Consider the following 21330-nt stretch of genomic DNA (forward strand, 5'->3'; position numbering starts at 1 on the left):
ATTATGTATTCTGTTCATATGAATGGGGGTGACATTTAAAATACGTAACAGGCTGGGCACAGTGGTTCACACCTGTAATCTCAGCACGGTGGGAGGCTGAGGCAGGCGGATCACTTGAGGTCAGAAGTTTTGAGACCAGCCTGGCCAACATGGCAAAACCCCATCTCTACTAAAAATACAAAAATTAGCCGGGCGTGGCGGCATGTGCCTGTAATCCCAGCTACTAGGGAGGCTGAGGCAGGGGAATCGTTTGAACCCAGGAAGCAGAGGCTGCAGTGAGCCGAGATCGCGCCACTGTACTCCAACCTGGACAACAGAGTGAGACTCGATGTCTCAAAAACAAAATAAAGAAAAAAATATGTAACAACCAGAATAGGCAACAGCCAACTAGAGCTGAGACTCTCTGGATGCATATGTGTGGGGAGGCAAGAGGCAGGCTGGTTTCCCTCTTCCCTTGATAGGGCACAGGGCCCCTTTTATTCAAATATCTTGGGACAGGCTAAGTCCAGGAGGCCAGCAGACCAAGGGGGTCACCCAGGTACTTGACATCTGGATTATTCTTAGCTATCTATTGTTTAAACATTATATTTTAATATTGTCCTGATATTATAAATAGGGTAAAAAAGAAAGTTTTCTCAATGTTTATAACTTAAGCTTATATTTTGTTCTTCTAAAGCTTCTTTTACTAGTTTGTAGGATTTAAGACTAAAGCCTGCCTTTCTAAAGGATGGTGTCCAAAGTCTTTTCTTTCTAGTTAAAATCAACCAAAATTAATGACATTATTGTATTCTTCTTCCACTTAGTAAATATTCTACTTCCTACACCCTTCCCTCATTTCTATTGTCTTCTGTCTTTGTCACTAGGGCACTTGGAAAGAGAACTAGGTATTCTAAGACCTTTACTCTTCTTTCATCATAAATAACTCAGTAATAACTGCCATCATTTCTATATTTGGCTCATCATATGAGCCACACAGTGCATTAAATGCTTTAGATTAATTATCCCATATATTATTCTTAGCAACCCTATGAGGCAGGTATTGTTACTATCCTCATCTTACGAATGAGGAAACTGAGATCCAGAGAGATAAGATAGCCTGCTCGAGGTCATACAGTTTAGTGGGTAAGTGAGAATTTTTTTTTTTTTTTTTTGAGACAGTCTCACTCTGTCACCCAGGCTGGAGTGCAGTGGCACAATCTTATCTCATTGCAGCCTCGACCTTCCAGGCTCAAGTGATCCTCCCACCTCAGCCTCCCTGGGACTACAGGCGAATGTCACCACACTTGGCTAATTTTTGTATTTTTTGTAGAGACAGGATTTTGCATATTGCCCAGGCCGGTCTTGAACTCCTGAGCTCAAGCGATCCTCCTGCCTTGGCCTCCCAAAGTGCTGGGATTACAGGCGTGAGCCACTGTGCTCAGCTTTCAGCAAGGATTTGAATTGTGGCATCTGACTCTAAAGCTTGTGTTCTCCCACCATGCCACAAGTATGACATTTTCCACAGGTGTCACACCTGGAAGGGTGTATAGAAAAGGCAGCTGAGGTCCAAAGATGGTAGGTTACTATCAGGACCCCCAAGACGCAGTGCAATACAAGCAACGAGGAGACAGTTCTTTCTGTCCACTGACGGACTGCTCCTGTCCTGAGCTCTCATGGCCTCAGGGAATATCCTCAGCCAGAGGGCATGCAGTTCTGAGAAGACTACAGTCTGCAAAGGGTTTCCAAGGTGGACGTTTACCTGTTTCTGGGGCTGGGTGTTCCCCTCCTCCTCTATCGCCCTTTGACTCAAATATATAACTTTCTTCTTTTCTGTTCTTCCCTGAGGAACTACTATCTGCAGAAAAGAAAGAGAACATATATTGAAGGTGTATGCATCAGAAACTTCAGGAAACAAACGTGAAAATACAGCCTTGTTTTTCTTTTTTAAGATGACTTAGAGAAGAACTGTTTATTTCTCTACTAAACAAAGGCCTGTGTTTGATAGTTAAGCAGTAAATAACTAAGGTGACCCACTGAATAAAGCAAAGTACTCAGCTAATATGAAACCACCAACAGAGAGAGCGGAAGACACACCCTGCACTGGAACTACCACCACGCCTCTTGGAGAAGGGAGATCTCAGGCTAAAAGAGTCACAGGGAGTCTCTGGATATCATACCATGAAAAGCAGAAATCAGAAAGGTTTTTCTTTGAAGAATAAACAATGGACATATTTAAGGCATTTAGACATGCTCTTTCTCCTTCTCACCACAACTCTGGATGGCAGGTATAAATAGCTCAATTTTCTTTCTGGTTAGGCTCAGGATCAGGTTCCTACCTAAGGTTCACACAAGTAAGTGGGTCACAGGGCTGGGATGCAAACTGGTTTCTTGGTAGAGACCAGTACTTCTAATTTAATGATATATTACTTAACTATTGATACTGAGGGGGAAATTATTATTATTATTTACTTTTTTTTTTTTTTTTTTTGAGACAGAGTCTCTCTCTGTTGCCCAGATTGGAGTGCAGTGGCACGATCTTGGCTCACTGCAACGTCCACCTCCTGGGTTCAAGCAATTCTCCTGCCTCAGCCTCCCGAGTAGCTGGGATTACAGGCGCGTGCCACCACATCTTGCTAATTTTTGTATTTTTAGTAGAGATAGGGTTTCACCATGTTGGCCAGGCTGGTCTTGAACTCCTGACCTCAAGCGATCCACCTGCCTTGGCCTCCTAAAGTGCTAGGATTACAGGCATGAGCCACCACACCTGGCCTATTTACTTTTATTTTGAGACAGGGTCTCCATTGCCCAGGCCAGAGTGCAGTGGCACGATCATGACTCACTGCAGCCTTGACCTCCTGGGCTCAAGCGATTCTCCTGAGTAGCTGGGACCACAGATGCGCGCCACCATGCCTGGCTAATTTTTGTATTTTTAGTAGAGACGGGGTTTTGCCATGTTCCCCAGATGGGCTCAAGTGATCCGCTCACGTCAGCCTCCCAAAGTGCTGGGATGACAGGCATGAGCCACCACGCCCAGCCTCAAGTGGGATTTTTGAGTATTACAATGCTTAATGGCAATGAATTAGAAATAATCTACTGACAAATTTTATTGAGAAACAAAACAATTTTTAAAGCTTCTTTACTCATATGGCATCAACATAAATGTTCCTAATTCCTGCAATTGAAATAGGATTATTTAAAGGTGGCATATAAAATTCTTTGGTAACTTGCATTTTGCAAATTTGCTAAGTCACAAAGTTGGCCAGGTGCAGTGGCTCATGCCTATAATCCTGGCACTTTGGGGACAGTCTACTGTGTCTTGTTACTCTAGAAAGTTCCATGTATGTTGGTCCTACATACCAGCCAATAATTTGGGCTTTCTCCATAAACTCTGAGCTCAGACAGAAGGAGAGAGATGAGGAAAGCACAGCCATTGCTCATAGGCTGCAGGATCAGATTTCCCTGCAAAAAGAGTTCTGTTACTGTCCAACTCACTGCAGTAGCCACGACAGTGGTCACCAAGGACCTCTCCAGCTACCTGGATTCTCTTATATGATACCTGATCCCAGGCCAGGTAGTTCTATAAGATTGTATTACATAAGGGCCGCACGCAGTGGCTCATGCCCAGTCAACATGGCAAAACCCTGTCTCTACTAAAAATACAAAAAAAAATAGCCGGGCATGGTGGGGGGCGCCTGTAGTCCCAGCTGCTGGGGAGGCTGAGGCAGGAGAATGGTGTGAACACGGAAGGCGGAGCTTGCAGTGAGCCGAGATTGCGCCACTGCACTCCAGCCTGGGCGACAGAGCAAGACTCCATCTCAAAAAAAAAAAAAAAAAAAAAAATTAGGCAGGCATGGTGGTGGGCGCCTGTAATCCCAGCTACTTGGGAAGCTGAGGCAGGAGAATCACTTGAACTTGGGAGGCAGAGGGTGCAGTGAGCCAAGATCGTGCCACTGCACTCCAACCTGGGCAACAGAGTGAGACTCCTTTTCAAAAAAAAAAAGATTTTATTATATATGATTCTGGCCTAGGAAGCTATACTACAAGTATTGTAAACAGCTGCTGACATAGGAAAGCACTATTTAATACAGAAAAATAAGACCATGCAGTTTTTTATTATATTTTTACTGCTAGCAGACAGACCAGAGTGCAATTTTTTTTGGCAAGTAATTTTTACACTTTTTCTCAGGGTTGAGGTAGTTAATAGGTACATATTTAACCACTGCTTTTATGGTACAAATCTCATGGTGTTGATAACCATATTGAAAATATGAGTATGTTTTCTTTTCTTTTCTTTTTTTTTTTGAGACAGGGTCTCCCTTTGTTGCCCAGGCTAGAGTGCAGTGGTGCAATCTCAGCTCACTGCAGCCTCGACTTCTCAGGCTCAAGTGATCCTCCCACCTCAGCCTCCCAACTAACTGGGACTACAGGTAAGCATCACCACACCTGACTAATTTTTCTATTTTTTTTGTAGAGATGGGATTTTGCCATGTTTCCCAGGCTGGTCTTGAACTCCTGAGCTCAAGCAATCCTCCCGCCTTGACCTCCCAAAGTGCTGGAATTACAGGTGTGAGCCACAGCACCTGACCTAAAAATATGAATATTTTCAATAACATTTTGAAGGTTCAATGTAAGCCTTGTTTAGATTACTACAGATAACTCCAGTGAATGTTCCTGAGCTTTTGCTTGGTAGAGATACAGAAAACATTACTGTTTTAAAGTTAATAATGCCTGATTTTTTCAAATGCCAGTTGCTCGTGGATCTCCAAAAGAAACACAAGATTTGTTCTGTAGAGACATAAATCACTGATATGCAAAACAGTCCATCCAGCAGCCGCACACACAAAACTAGCAACCCTGAAACAGCTTGGAAATCAAACTGCTAAATTACCTAAAAACCACTTGTGACACTTCTCCCTTCATCCCTTTCCTCCTCCCCCATGCCGTACTGCCAGGTTAGCTTGCAAAGGGACTTCTATGCATTCTGCTTTATCTTTCTCTCCAATAATAAATTTGGAAGTGGGAAGATCACATGGTTGGAAACTCAAGTCCTACTTTTTAAAAATAATGAGCCAGGGCCTGGGCATGGTGGCTCACGCCTGTAATCCCAGCACTTTAGGAGGCCAAGGCGGGTGGATCACTTGAGGTCAGGAGTTCGAGAACAGCCTAGCCAACATGGTGAAACCCCATCTCTACTAACAATACAAAAATTAGCTGGGCATGACGGCACACGCTTGTGATCTCAGCTACTTGGGAGGCTGAGGCAGGTGAATCGCTTGAACTTGGGAGGTGGAGGTTGCAGTGACCCCAGACAGCGCCACTATACTCCAGCCTGGGTGACAGAACAAGACTCCATCTCAAAAAATAAATAAAATAAAATAAAATAAAAATAAAAATGAGCCAGGAATAAAAACAAAGTGCCAAAATTCACCAACTCCCGATTTTTTTCAGAGGATTAACTGGTTTGTCTTTCACCCAATAAAAAAACATAAGATAACTGCATTTACAATGTTCACCCCACTCTGTTTCTTCCCAATGAAGATGAGAGCTTGCTCATCTTAATTCTTAAAGGAACTCAGTACTGGAAACACTACTGCACTATTTCTATTTTTTATTTGAATTAACTGCCTTATACACTTGGTGCTCTCTTACCCTGGTTTCCTAGTGAATACCAACGGACTTGAATGTTCTAGCAAAAATTCATACAGCACTAACATTTACTGAGAGACATCAATTATATTTACATATAATATCTTATGCAATCTTTGTAGCCATATTATGAGAGATTATTATCCTCTTTTTTTTTTTTTTTTTTTTTTTGAGACGGAATTTCGCTCTTGTTGCCCAGGCTGGAGTGCAATGGCACAATCTCGGCTTACTGCAACCTACGCCTCCCGGGTTCAAGCGATTCTCCTGCCTCAGCCTCCCAAGAAGCTGGGATCATAGGCATGCACCACCACGCCTGGCTAATTTTTGTATTATTAGTAGAGACAGGGTTTCTCCATGTTGGCCAGGCTGGTCTTGAATTCCCTACCTCAGGTGATCCACCCGCCTTGGCCTCCCAAAGTGCTGGAATTACAGGCATGAGCCACCGCAGCCAGCTGAGATTATTATACTCTTACAGGTAAGGAAATGAAGTTTAGAGAAGTTGACTACCTAGTAGCTAGTAATTGGTGGTGCTGGAATTAGAACCCAGGACTGACCCAAAGCAGGGGTTTTCCATTGAACCATACTGCTCTCAAGGTCACAGCTAGCAAATACGAGTTTTTTACTCCAAGAACCAAGTTGATACTATATTTATTTACTCATACCCAGGCAAAATCACACACTTCTAAATGATTTTTAGGAAGGTTTTGGACAAAGCTTTGTTAAGGATGCAGTAGAGAAATTGGCTAACTGTACTTGCAAAAGGGACCTAACCTCACAGGTGGGTTCATTTAAAAAACTATGCAAATTCTTTCTGAATCTTCAGTTGTCAAAATTAAAGAGCACTTTCTTTTTAAATTTTTATCTTTTAAAGAGCATTTTCTTAAATGCCCTTATTCCCTGGGGAGAGGAAGACAGTGATGTAGGGAGGGATCCGGTATCAGGCAGTGGGCAGTGTGCATGGGAGACTTCAGAAGGCACAGTTGTCCCGGACTCTAGGATTACCCAGGAACCTTGCCTTGCCTTCTGGGTAATTTAAATGTGAATTTCTGCTGTTTACATTCCATGAAGGAATTCACTATGATTTCCCAGTCTGCCTGATTCATTTTTCCTAGATTTCAGCATAAGGAACGCCATAGAGAAATGCCTCACTTTCACACATCCAATCAAAGGCTCTAGCCAGTGTGGCGAATCAGAACAAAACAAAACAATGACATCACTTCCTTCTGTAGTTACTTTTGGTAATGATCCTTCTGGAAGAGTTCAATGTCTTAGGAAACCATTTTTCCTCTCTTCTAAATGTATTATGTTTACTATGCATGGCGACACATTCAGCGGGAATTGGCAGCTGGATAGAAGCTGTTTCCATTTCATTTCCAGCTGCCATAGAGCATGCAGGCATGATCCGGAAGAAATACTTTAACATGCCCAGGAATTCTCAAGTTTCAAAAAATCGGATTCCACATGAATGTGTATATAGCACCACTTTTCTAGCCCTTTGTAGGGCTGGAAACCAGATTTCTTTCCTCGGGGTAGCTTGGATACAAGAGGATGGAATTGTTAATGAATGACTTGGACCACACAGAGAACAGGCCCTACGGCTATGAGCATGGCCAACAATCCAGCCATTGTGCCTTTACATGCTGACCAAACACGGGGCACACTGGAGCTCTGTGCTCCTCCTGCCCGGTGGCTCAGAGTGTACTGAGCATGCATTCGCTGGTGTAACCGAATGTCTGCACATACCTTCATTTTATCCTCAGTAACCTGTGTGGAATAAATCCCCAAAAGTGGGATAATTGGGTCAAGGCACACATAGTTCTGTTTTAGAGATGAGGCCTTACTCTGTCACCCAGGCTGGAGTGCAGTGGTGGGATTACAGCTCACTGCAGCCGCGACCTCCCAGGCTCAAGCGATTCTCCCACCTCAGCCTTTCAAGTAGCTGGGATTACAGGTGAACACGACCAGCTGATTTCTGTAGTTTTTGTAGAGATGGGGTTTTGCCACGTTTCTAGGGCTGGTCTAGAACTCCTGGCCTTAAGCAATCCACCTGCCTTGGCCTTCCAAAGTGCTGGGATTACAGGTGTGAGCTGCTGCACCCGATCATATACATAGTTTTAAGCCTTCAGAAACTGGCCTCTGGAAGGACGTACTAATTGCATTGCTACCAGCAGAGTGTGAGACTTGTTTCTCTCTACTCTTAGAAACATTAATTATTATAATTCTTCATCATTGTCAATGTGATAGGTGAAAAACTACATCTCACTACTTTGCATGCTACACTGTTAGTATTAATCTTAGTATCTTGTTAACAAGTCTTCCATGAGCTAAGTCTTTTCTTTTTTTTTTTTTTTTTTGAGACGGAGTCTCACTCTGTCACCTGGGCTGGGATGCAGTGGTGCCTCTGTCACCTGGGTTGGAGTGCAATGGCGCGATCTCGGCTCACTGCAACCTCCACCTCCCGGGTTCAAGCGATTCTCCTGCCTCAGCCTCCTGAGTAGCTGGGATTACAGGTGCCTGACACTATGCCCAGCTAATTTTTTGTATTTTTAGTAGAGATGGGGTTTCACCATGTTGGCCAGGCTGGTCTCGAACTCCTGACCTCGTGATCTGCCTGCCTCAGCCTCCCAAAGTGCTGGGATTACAAGCATGAGCCACCGCGCCCAGCTGAGCTAAGTCTTATTTGTCCTCACCACGTCTGTGCAGGAAGGAGGCAGCAGTGAATTTAGCTCATTCATATTTATTGTACTAGCTGATGGTCTTCTTAAAACCCAGGCATGCGTCATGAACAACAATGCACTTTTTTTTTTTTGAGATGGAGTCTCGCTCTGTCGCCCAGGCTGGAGTGCAGTGGCACAATCTCAGCTCACTGCAAGCTCCGCCTCCTGGGTTCACACTATTCTCCTGCCTCAGCCTCCCAAGTAGCTGGGACTACAGGTGCCCGCCACCATGCCTGGCTAATTTTTTGTATTTTTATTTATTTATTTATTTTATTTTATTTTTGAGATGGAGTCTTGCTCTGTCACCCAGGCTGGAGTGCAGTGGTGCGATCCTGGCTCACTGCAAGCTCCGCCTCCCGGGTTCACACCATTCTCCTGCCTCAGCCTCCCGAGTAGCTGGGATCACAGGTGACCGCCACCACGCCTGGCTAATTTTTTGTAGTTTTAGTAGACACAGGGTTTCACTGTGTTAGCCAGGATGGTCTCGATCTCCTGACCTTGTGATCTGCCCGCCTCAGCCTCCCAAAGTGCTGGGATTACAGGTGTGAGCCACCGTGCCCGGCCTTTGTATTTTTAGTAGAGATGGGGTTTCACCGTGTTAGCCAGGATGGTCTTGGTCTCCTGACCTCATGATCCGCCTGCCTCGGCCTCCCAAAGTGCTGAGATTACAGGCATGAGCCACTGCGCCCGGCCAATAATGCACTTTTAAATCTACTTATGGGTCTTTAACTTACATGAAATCAGAGGCTGGGGACTCTAGTCTGGTGGTCTTAGGGACAGCAGAGGGGGAAGGCAGGGACAGCTACTGTCTGAACAGAAACTACAGGATGTGAGGGCTCTTTCTAACATTTTCAGGGTTTTGTTCTTTTCTTCCCACTTTCTTCACCCCAGGACTTTCAAAAAGTGTGTCTTTGATGAATAGTTAATAATACATGAAAATGCTCATGAGTAAGAAAAAAGTTTTATAAAAGCATTATCCTGCTTTTGTTAAAAATTAATAAATATGTATATGTGTATGAATAAAAGTAACCAGAAGAAAATGCAACAAAATTTTAATGGTGAGTTTTTCTAGATGCTTTTAACTTTCTTTGTATTTGTCTATATTTTTGACAGTAAATCCATATTATTTTAGTAATTAGAAAAAACCCTAATATGTTTTTTATTTTTTTTAATTTTTTTATTATTTATTTATTTTATTATTATTATTATACTTTAGGTTTTATGGTACATGTGCGCAATGTGCAGGTTAGTTACATATGTATACATGTGCCATGCTGGTGCGCTGCACCCACTAACTCGTCATCTAGCATTAGGTATATCTCCCAATGCTATCCCTCCCCCCTCCCCCTACCCCACAACAGTCCCCGAAGTGTGATGTTCCCCTTCCTGTGTCCATGTGTTCTCATTGTTCAGTTCCCACCTATGAGTGAGAATATACGGTGTTTGGTTTTTTGTTCTTGCGATAGTTTACTGAGAAGGATGACTTCCAGTTTCATCCATGTCCCTACAAAGGACATGAACTCATCATTTTTTATGGCTGCATAGTATTCCATGGTGTATATGTGCCACATTTTCTTAATCCAGTCTATCATTGTTGGACATTTGGGTTGGTTCCAAGTCTTTGCTATTGTGAATAATGCCGCAATAAACACACGTGTGCATGTGTCTTTATAGCAGCATGATTTATAGTCCTTTGGGTATATACCCAGTAATGGGATGGCTGGGTCAAATGGAATTTCTAGTTCTAGATCCCTGAGGAATCGCCACACTGACTTCCACAAGGGTTGAACTACTTTACAGTCCCACCAACAGTGTAAAAGTGTTCCTATTTCTCCACATCCTCTCCAGCAACTGTTGTTTCCTGACTTTTTAATGATTGCCATTCTAACTGGTGTGAGATGGTATCTCATTATGGTTTTGATTTGCATTTCTCTGATGGCCAGTGATGGTGAGCATTTTTTCATGTGTTTTTTGGCTGCATAAATGTCTTCTTTTGAGAAGTGTCTGTTCATGTCCTTTGCCCATTTTTTGATAGGGTTGTTTGTTTTTTTCTTGTAAATTTGTTGGAGTTCATTGTAGATTCTGGATATTAGCCCTTTGTCAGATGAGTAGGTTGCGAAAATTTTCTCCCATTTTGTAGGCTGCCTGTTCACTCTGATGGTAGTTTCCTTTGCTGTGCAGAAGCTCTTTAGTTTAATTAGATCCCATTTGTCAATTTTGGCTTTTGTTGCCATTGCTTTTGGTGTTTTAGACATGGAAGTCCTTGCCCATGCCTATGTCCTGAATGGTAATGCCTAGGTTTTCTTCTAGGGTTTTTAGGGTTTTAGGTCTAACGTTTAAGTCTTTAATCCATCTTGAATTGATTTTTGTATAAGGTGTAAGGAAAGGATCCAGTTTCAGCTTTCTACATACGGCTAGCCAGTTTTCCCAGCACCATTTATTAAATAGGGAATCCTTTCCCCATTGCTTGTTTTTCTCAGGTTTGTCAAAGATCAGATAGTTGTAGATATGTGGCGTTATTTCTGAGGGCTCTGTTCTGTTCCATTGATCTATATCTCTGTTTTGGTACCAGTACCATGCTGTTTTGGTTACTGTAGCCTTGTAGTATAGTTTGAAGTCAGGTAGTGTGATGCCTCCAGCTTTGTTCTTTTGGCTTAGGATTGACTTGGCGATGCGGGCTCTTTTTTGGTTCCATATGAACTTTAAAGTAGTTTTTTCCAATTCTGTGAAGAAAGTCATTGGTAGCTTGATGGGGATGGCATTGAATCTGTAAATTACCTTGGGCAGTATGGCCATTTTCACGATATCGATTCTTCCTACCCATGAGCATGGAATGTTCTTCCATTTGTTTGTATCCTCTTTTATTTCCTTGAGCAGTGGTTTGTAGTTCTCCTTGAAGAGGTCCTTCGCATCCCTTGTAAGTTGGATTCCTAGGTATTTTATTCTCTTTGAAGCAATTGTGAATGGGAGTTCACTGATGATTTGGCTCTCTGTTTGTCTGTTATTGGTGTATAAGAATGCTTGTGATTTTTGTACATTGATTTTGTATCCTGAGACTTTGCTGAAGTTGCTTATCAGCTTAAGGAGATTTGGGGCTGAGACAATGGGGTTTTCTAGATATACAATCATGTCATCTGCAAACAGGGACAATTTGACTTCCTCTTTTCCTAATTGAATACCCTTTATTTCCTTCTCCTGCCTAACTGCCCTGGCCAGAACTTCCAACACTATGTTGAATAGAAGTGGTGAGAGAGGGCATCCCTGTCTTGTGCCAGTTTTCAAAGGGAATGCTTCCAGTTTTTGCCCATTCAGTATGATATTGGCTGTGGGTTTGTCATAGATAGCTCTTATTATTTTGAGATATGTCCCATCAATACCTAATTTATTGAGGGTTTTTAGCATGAAGGGTTGTTGAATTTTGTCAAAGGCCTTTTCTGCATCTATTGAGATAATCATGTAGTTTTTGTCTTTGGTTCTGTTTATATGCTGGATTACATTTATTGATTTGCGTATATTGAATCAGCCTTGCATCCCAGGGATGAAGCCCACTTGATCATGGTGGATAAGCTTTTTGATGTGCTGCTGGATTCTGTTTGCCAATATTTCATTGAGGATTTTTGCATCAATGTTCATCAAGGATATTGGTCTAAAGTTCTCTTTTTTGGTTGTGTCTCTGCCCGGCTTTGGTATCAGGATGATGCTGGCCTCATAAAATGAGTTAGGGAGGATTCCCTCTTTTTCTATTGATTGGAATAGTTTCAGAAGGAATGGTACCAGTTCCTCCTTGTACCTCTGGTAGAATTCGGCTGTGAACCCATCTGGTCCTGGACTTTTTTTGGTTGGTAAGCTATTGATTATTGCCACAATTTCAGCTCCTGTTATTGGTCTATTCAGAGATTCAACTTCTTCCTGGTTTAGTCTTGGGAGGGTGTATGTGTTGAGGAATTCATCCATTTCTTCTAGATTTTCTATTTTATTTGCGTAGAGGTGTTTGTAGTATTCTCTGATGGTAGTTTGTATTTCTGTGGTATCGGTGGTGATATCCCCTTTATCATTTTTTATTGCATCTATTTGATTCTTCTCTCTTTTTTTATTAATCTTGCTAGCAGTCTATCAATTTTGTTGATCCTTTCAAAAAACCAGCTCCTGGATTCATTAATTTTTTGAAGGGTTTTTTGTGTCTCTATTTCCTTCAGTTCTGCTCTGATTTTAGTTATTTCTTGCCTTCTGCTAGCTTTTGAATGTGTTTGCTCTTGCTTTTCTAGTTCTTTTAATTGTGATGTTAGGGTGTCAATTTTGGATCTTTCCTGCTTTCTCTTATGGGCATTTAGTGCTATAAATTTCCCTCTACACACTGCTTTGAATGCATCCCAGAGATTCTGGTATGTTGTGTCTTGGTTCTCGTTGGTTTCAAAGAACATCTTTATTTCTGCCTTCATTTTGTTATGTACCCAGTAGTCATTCAGGAGCAGGTTGTTCAGTTTCCATGTAGTTGAGCAGTTTTGAGTGAGATTCTTAATCCTGAGTTCTAGCTTGATTGCACTGTGATCTGAGAGATAGTTTGTTATAATTTCTGTTCTTTTACATTTACTGAGGAGAGCTTTACTTCCAAGTATGTGGTCAATTTTGGAATAGGTGTGGTGTGGTGCTGAAAAAAATGTATATTCTGTTGATTTGGGGTGGAGAGTTCTGTAGATGTCTATTAGGTCCGCTTGGTGCAGAGCTGAGTTCAATTCCTGGGTATCCTTGTTGACTTTCTGTCTCGTTGATCTGTCTAATGTTGACAGTGGGGTGTTAAAGTCTCCCACTATTAATGTGTGGGAGTCTAAGTCTCTTTGTAGGTCACTCAGGACTTGCTTTATGAATCTGGGTGCTCCTGTATTGGGTGCATATATATTTAGGATAGTTAGCTCTTCTTGTTGAATTAATCCCTTTACCATTATGTAATGGCCTTCTTTGTCTCTTTTGATCTTTGTTGGTTTAAAGTCTGTTTTATCAGAGACTAGGATTGCAACCCCTGCCTTTTTTTGTTTTCCATTTGCTTGGTAGATCTTCCTCCATCCTTTTATTTTGAGCCTATGTGTGTCTCTGCACGTGAGATGGGTTTCCTGAATACAGCACACTGATGGGTCTTGAGTCTTTATCCAATTTGCCAGTCTGTCTTTTAATTGGAGCATTTAGTCCATTTACATTTAAAGTTAATATTATTATGTGTGAATTTGATCCTGTCATTATGATGTTAGCTGGTTATTTTGCTCGTTAGTTGATGCAGTCTCTTCCTAGTCTCGATGGTCTTTACATTTTGGCATGATTTTGCAGTGGCTGGTACCGGTTGTGCCTTTCCATGTTTAGCGCTTCCTTCAGGAGCTCTTTTAGGGCAGGCCTGGTGGTGACAAAATCTCTCAGCATTTGCTTGTCTGTAAAGTATTTTATTTCTCCTTCACTTATGAAGCTTAGTTTGGCTGGATATGAAATTCTAGGTTGAAAATTCTTTTCTTTAAGAATGTTGAATATTGGCCCCCACTCTCTTCTGGCTTATAGGGTTTCTGCCGAGAGATCCGCTGTTAGTCTGATGGGCTTCCCTTTGAGGGTAACCCGACCTTTCTCTCTGGCTGCCCTTAACATTTTTTCCTTCATTTCAACTTTGGTAAATCTGACAATTATGTGTCTTGGAGTTGCTCTTCTCGAGGAGTATCTTTGTGGCATTCTCTGTATTTCCTGAATCTGAATGTTGGCCTGCCTTCCTAGATTGGGGAAGTTCTCCTGGATAATATCCTGCCGAGTGTTTTCCAACTTAGTTCCATTCTCCCCGTCACTTTCAGGTACACCAATCAGACGTAGATTTGGTCTTTTCACATAGTCACACATTTCTTGGAGGCTTTGCTCGTTTCTTTTTATTCTTTTTTCTCTAAACTTCCCTTCTCGCTTCATTTCATTCATTTCGTCTTCCATGGCTGATACCCTTTCTTCCATTTGATCGCATCGGCTCCTGAGGCTTCTGCATTCTTCACGTAGTTCTCGAGCCTTGGTTTTCAGCTCCATCAGCTCCTTTAAGCACTTCTCTGTATTGGTTATTCTAGTTATACATTCTTCTAAATTTTTTTCAAAGTTTTCAACTTCTTTGCCTTTGGTTTGAATATCCTCCTGTAGCTCGGAGTAATTTGATCGTCTGAAGCCTTCTTCTCTCAGCTCATCAAAGTCATTCTCCATCCAGCTTTGTTCCGTTGCTGGTGAGGAACTGCGTTCCTTTGGAGGAGGAGAGGCACTCTGCTTTTTAGAGTTTCCAGTTTTTCTGCTCTGTTTTTTCCCCATCTTTGTGGTTTTATCTGCTTTTGGTCTTTGATGATGGTGATGTACAGATGGGTTTTTGGAGTGGATGTCCTTTCTGTTTGTTAGTTTTCCTTCTAACAGACAGGACCCTCAGCTGCAGGTCTGTTGGAGTACCCGGCCGGCCGTGTGAGGTGTCAGTCTGCCCCTGCTGGGGGTGCCTCCCGGTTAGGCTGCTCGGGACTCAGGGGTCAGGGACCCACTTGAGGAGGCAGTCTGCCCGTTCTCAGATCTCCAGCTGCGTGCTGGGAGAACCACTACTCTCCTCAAAGCTGTCAGACAGGGACATTTAAGTCTGCAGAGGTTACTGCTGTCTTTTTGTTTGTCTGTGCCCTGCCCCCAGAGATGGAGTCTACAGAGGCAGGCAGGCCTCCTTGAGCTGTGGTGGGCTCCACCCAGTTCAAGCTTCCCAGCTGCTTTGTTTACCTAAGTGAGCCTGGGCAATGGCGGGTGCCCCTCCCCCGGCCTCGCTGCCGCCTTGCTGTTTGATCTCAGACTGCTGTGCTAGCAATCAGCGAGACTCCGTGGGCGTAGGACCCTCTGAGCCAGGTGCAGGCTATAATCTCCTGGTGCACCGTTTCCTAAGCCCGTCGGAAAAGCACAGTATTCGGATGGGAGTGGCCCGATTTTCCAGGTGCCGTCTGTCACCCCTGGAAAGGGAACTCCCTGACCCCTTGTGCTTCCCAAGTGAGGCAATGCCTCGCCCCTGCTTCGCCTGGTGCACGGTGCGCTCACCCACTGACCTGCGCCCACTGTCTGGCACTCCCTAGTGAGATGAACACAGTACCTCAGATGGAAATGCAGAAATCACCCATCTTCTGTGTCGCTCACACTGGGAGCTGTAGACCGGAGCTGTTCCTATTCGGCCATCTTGGCTCCTCCCTCCCCCTAATATGTTATAATAACTGGACATCTAATCTCTCTGCATCTGTGAAAGGCTGTTCTTTACATCTTCATAACCAAATCCAAAGGCTGATTATCAAAAAGCAAAAGGAGAGATCATAAATAGATTGGAAATTGGGTGCTGACTCCCATCAGCCGCAGGTGGCAGCCTGGAGCATTATTTTCTTTTTTTTTCCCTCCAACTTTTAAGTTCTGGGGTACATGTGCAGGCTGTGCAGGTTTGTTACACAGGTAAACATGTGTCATGGTGGTTTGCTGCACAGATCATCCCATCCCTAGGTATTAAGCCCAGCATCCATTAGCTATTCTTCCTGATGCTTGTGGGCGGCAAGCCACTCAGGTGCTGAGGCAAGAGACCGAGGACACAAGCTGTTCCAGTATAATAAAATATAAAACAAGAATAGTTATACCAGATATAGATCTTAGATATTATTATATATGAATATCATTAATCATTAGTTGGCAGCAATTACTCTTTATTCCAATATTATAATAATCCTTGCTCTATAATCATAACCTAGGAAAAGCCAGGCCACACAGAGATAGGAGCTGAGGAGACATAGTGAGAAGTGACCAGAAGACAAGAGTGCAAGCCTTCTGTTATGCCCAGACAGGACCACCAGAGGGCTCCTTGGTCTAGCGGTAATGCCAGTGTCTGGGAAGACGCCCGTTGCCAAGCAGACTGTGGTCTAGCAGTAGCGTTAGTGTCAAGGAAAAACACCCGCTACTTAGCAGACCGGGAAAGGGAGTCTCCCTTCTCCCGGGCGAGTTTAGAGAAGACTCTACAGGCCCACCTGCAGTTATCTGCAGTTATCCTGAGGCCTAACCGTCTCCCTGTGATGCTGTGCTTCAGTGGTCACACTCCTAGTCCACCTTCATGTTCCATCTTGTACACCTGGCTCTGCCGTTTAGTTAGCAGTAGCAAATTAGTGAAAGTACTAAAAGTCTCTGATAAGCAGAACTAATAATGTAAGCTGTTTCTCTCCTTCTCCTCTCTCTCTCTGCCTCAGCTGCCAGGCAGGGAAGGGCCCCCTGTCCAGTGGACACGTGACCCATGTGGCTTACCTATCATTGGAGATGGCTCACTCTCCTTATCCTGCCCCTTTTGTCTTGTATCCAATAAATATCAGCGCAGCCTGGCATTCAGGGCCACTACCAGTCTCTGCGTCTTGGTGGTAGTGGTCCCCCGGGCCCAGCTGTCTTTTATCTCTTTGTCTTGTGTCTTTATTTCTATGCTCTCTCATCTCTGCACACGGGGAGAAACCCACCGACCCTGTGGGGCTGGACCCTACAATGCTCTCCCTCCCCCTACCTCCCACCCTCTGACAGGCCCCAGTGTGTGTTGTTTCCCTCCATATGTTCATGTGTTCTCATCATTTGGCTTCCACTTCTAATGTGAGGACATGCAGTATTTGGTTTTCTGTTCCTGCATTAGCTTGCTGAGAATAATGGCTTCTAGCCTGGAGCACTATTTTCAAAAGGATTCTGAACTAAGTCCACATTCCCCATGGGATAGTGCTGGGATCAATGAGTAACACCTAGCATGGGTAAGGGCTGATGGGGTAGAGTACGAATGTCAGCCTATTTATCATTCCTCAGTGCTGGACAGCACCTTGGAGGACATCTGGTTGAAGTCCCTTATTAATAGATGAGGCAACTGAGGTCCAGAAATATGAAGTGACTTATTCAAGGTTCTAAAGGTAGAGCCAAGACCTGGGTTTTGGTCTCGACTCTACTTTCAGCTAATTTGTTCATGCTCACGCGGTTCTCTCCACCACAGTAACGTGGTACGAATTCATCCATCCTGGCCTCTGATAACACAGATCTCTCCATAAACTCTTCACCCCTTTGGCAGTCCTGCCAAAGACGCCTGGTTTCCCCGACTCTGTTTCTTAGATTCTGATGCTCTTCTCCATACAAACTATCTTAAGCAGAGAAAACCCACTAAAACCACATCCAAAGGCTTGCATGCAGTGACTGATTTTACCAGTAGATGGCAGTACCAACAAGCAACGGACCAAAAAAGCAGACACTTGGCAACATACTTGACGAAAACTCAGAAAGAAAAGCCCCTGATAGAATGCAATGTTTTGCAGACATATTTTTATGGAGGCACTTAAAATCTACAAGGCACATAAACAAAAGAGTGGAAGGAAATATAACAAATATTAAAAGCAGTTTTCAAAAGATGTAGTATTTTAAGTTCACTTTCCTTTTTAAATTATTTTGCATCTTCCGTTATCTTGTACAATGAACAAAAATTTTTCTTAATAAACTTACTAAAATCATGTCAGGTTATTTCAATACAACTTATGCAGAGTCTGAAAAGACATTAAAAAAGCTTTTGGAAATGTGATAATCTCTATTTCTGTCTCATGTCATATAATCATGCAAATAATAAGTGTGTTAAAAATGATGGAATCCTGTAATACTTATTGATTGACTGATTGAGACAAGGTCTCACTATGTTGCCCAGGCTGGTCTCAAACTCTTGGCCTCAAGCAATTCTTCTGCCTCAACCTCCACAGTAGCTGGGATCATAGGTGAGTCACTGCATCTGGCTAAATTCTGTAATGCTTTAGTCATGTAAATGTATTTTAGGCCAGGTGCAGTGACTCACACCTATAATCCTAGCACTTTGGGAGGCCAGCTGAGGTGGGCAGATTGCTTCAGCCCAAGAGTTCAAGACCAGTCTGGGCAACATGGCAAAATCTTGTCTCTATAAAAAATACAAAAATTAGCCAGGCATGGTGGTCCCAGCTACTACGCCTACAGTCCCAGCTACTCAGGAGGCTGAGATGGAAGGATCATGTGAGTTTGGGAGGTTGAGGCTGCAGTGAGCTGTGATTGCGTCACTGTACTCCAGCCTGGGCAACAGAGGGAGACCCTGTCTCAAAAAAAAAATCTTATTAGCCTTATTTTTTTTAGTGACAGATTTAGTTTAATTGGAGGCATAACGCTGAATTACTAGCACATGCATCTCTTTCAAGATGACTTTTTTAAATGTTCACTTGCTTGGGTGAAGAGTATTTACACAAATACATAATGGTTGTGCTTTTTCATCTCAAAACAACCTAAAATTTAACACTTTAGCATATTGGTTTATGTAAGCTAAGTATTAATGTATTTACAAATAAATGTATTGGTATCTCTGGAGTAGGTATATGAGTGTATTTAGTAAGTGTCCCTTACTATAAATTAGTGAAATTAGTGCAAATGTCAAGATTTCCCCCCCCCCCCCGTTTCTGGCCAAATTCTTAATTTTAACTCTTATTTCAAGATACTTCCTTAACACTCTTCAAACATAAACTTAATTGTGAGCCAAATTTGGCTACAGAAAACAAGGTTCTTTGTTGAGAACCCGCCGTGAATCCTTACCTGGCATCACAGGAATGATCTGACTCTCTGGTCCCCAAAAGGCAGAATGATTCCTCTTCTCTGTGTTTGATAATGCAGGTGGCTTGTTTGGGGCAGTGGCTTTCTGAGACTTTTCCACCAAGGAGTCACCCCCTGCATCTTCACTCGGCCCTGTGGTTCTTGGCAGGGCAGGACTAGCTGCCGTGTGGGTTACCATCTTGCGGTCCAGGCCCACTGAAGTGTGGAAGAGCTACTGTTAGTTGCTGGATTTCTTTTCTGAGGTTTAATACTAAAAACACTACATCTGCAGCTGATTTAAAATCACGGATATTTGGATATAACAGCCCACTCATCTAAGACATGTCAGAGGACCATAAAAATCTATTCTCACGTTTTCAAATGGGTAATCTGTTCTTTCTTCTTCCAATAGTCAGCTTTCCAAATGTTACACATAAAGAAATGGACAGGGCCCAGCATGGTGGCTCATGCCTGTAATCCTAGCACTTTGGGAGGCAGAAGTAGGCGATCACTTGAGCCCATGAGTTCGTGACCAGCCTGGACAACAAGGCAAAACCCCATCTCTACAAAAAATTAACAAAAATTAGCTGGGCATGGTGGTACATGCCTGCAGTCCCAGCTACTGGGGAGGCTGAGGTGGGAGAAACACCTAAGCCTGGGGAAGTCGAGGCTGCAGTGAGCCATGATTGTGCCACTGCACTCCAGCCTGGGTGACAGAGTGAGAACTGGTCTCATAAAAAAAAAGAAAAGAAAAAAAGAAATGGACAAAAACTAAACGTAAACTTAAGGTTTTGAGACTCTTTGTCCTTCCTCAAATCCATACTTCATTACATTTTCTTCAGTTTTTCTTCTTTCTTACAGGGTATTTCTATGTGTATGACATTATAAGACTGACTTACAGCTCTGACTTAGCCACACCCTGGTGTATTGTAAATTTTTCTTTAAAAAATTATCAAAACAAAGCATCAAATCACTTCAGTTTTTAAGAAAGCACATGACATGCAGCATTTTTAGGACAGAAAGAACCTGGAAAATTGAAAAAAATTAAAAACATAAGCAATACTGAAAATTTGACATTTGCGACTTAGACTAGAGACATATTGAATTCTCATTTAAGGCATAGCTTTTACATGTAAAGTTATAACTAAAATCAAGCAGGGGAAGGACACTGCGTTTGCATTTTATTCTCAGAACACAGACCTCCCAACTCCATCCCTTCCAGCCACTGCCTAGCAATGTGACACAGCCAACTCACGATTCTGGCAGAAGCCTTCATCAGACCCGTCAGGACACTGCTGCACTCCATCGCAGGCGAGCGTGATGTCAATGCAGCAGCCATCGTCACACAAGAAGTGGTAGCGCAAGCAAGTGTGCAAACATCCTGTTTGTAAACAAATCTCAAGTCACACGAGTGCAGGAGAAGTTCAGACTCTCAAGATGGGGACGACAAAGGGGAGTCTGTGGGGATGATAAAATGCACTTGGGGGAAGAGATGCAAATAATGAGGCAAACCTAACAATTCGAGCAACATGTTCTGGAGAGGCTGGAGGGCTCTTTTTGAGCCTCCCGACTTAATTCTTCAGACTCCTCAAGGGCTCTTGGTCTGAGGGCTGTTCTCCATGCTTGCCTTGCCAGGAGGTGGCACAGAGAAGCAACAGCCCAGGTCTCTCTCCACCCTTGCTTCCCCGCCTCAGCTGTCTCCCTCTGCATTCATTCACAGAAGCCATTGTTGAAACCCCTTCTTCTGGCTGTCAATTGCTCCGCAGGAGGCCACCTAATACCATCCCACCCCTTGGATGGCAGTTGGCTATGTTTTAACAGAGGTACCATTTTATTTATTTATTTATTTACTTACTTACTTAAGACAAGGTCTCACTCTGTCGCCCAGGCTGAAGTGCAGTGGCACAATCTTGGCTCACTGCAACCTCCGCCTCCTGGGTTCAAGAGATTCTCCTGCCTCAGCCTTTGGAGTAGCTGGGACTACAGACATGCACCACCACACCCGGTTAATTTTTGTATTTTTTGGTAGAGATGGGGTTTCACCTTGTTGGCCAGGCTGGTCTCGAACTCTTGACCTCAACTGATCCACCTGCCTCAGCCTCCCAAAGTGCTGGGATTACCGGTGTTAGCCACCGTGCCTGGCCCAGAGGTACTATTTTACATATGCTATGTCTTACATTCTTGTTTCCTAAGTAATACTGTTCACTGAAATTAACTTTTTACTATTGAATCCTATTTGTTGATTATCATAACATCCCTGGTACTGTAGAGAATAAACAAAATCTTTTAATTATGGGCTGGCATGAATTTAGTTTCATGAAATAATGACATTGGCCGGGCGCAGTGGCTCACACCTGTAATCCCAGCACTCTGGGAAGCTAAG

General features: G+C 43.2%; 1 protein-coding gene across 2 annotated transcripts in view; it reads right to left on the reverse strand.

Moving 5' to 3' along the window:
- The window catches only part of LRP11 (LDL receptor related protein 11), a 52854-nt gene that overhangs the window by 5696 nt on the left and 25828 nt on the right, over positions 1 to 21330 (reverse strand). The window contains exons 4-6 of one of the 2 annotated variants that reach the window (XM_024248412.3): positions 20203 to 20328; positions 18951 to 19163; positions 1739 to 1834 (exon numbers count right to left, since the gene is read on the reverse strand). In XM_024248412.3, the coding sequence (XP_024104180.1) occupies positions 1739 to 1834; positions 18951 to 19163; positions 20203 to 20328 (435 nt within the window). The remainder of the gene's footprint in view (positions 1 to 1738; positions 1835 to 18950; positions 19164 to 20202; positions 20329 to 21330) is intronic. The other variant, XM_054558297.2, reaches the window with a different exon arrangement.

This window comes from Pongo abelii, chromosome 5 (genome assembly GCF_028885655.2).
Source record: "Pongo abelii isolate AG06213 chromosome 5, NHGRI_mPonAbe1-v2.0_pri, whole genome shotgun sequence".
NCBI lineage: Eukaryota > Metazoa > Chordata > Mammalia > Primates > Hominidae > Pongo > Pongo abelii.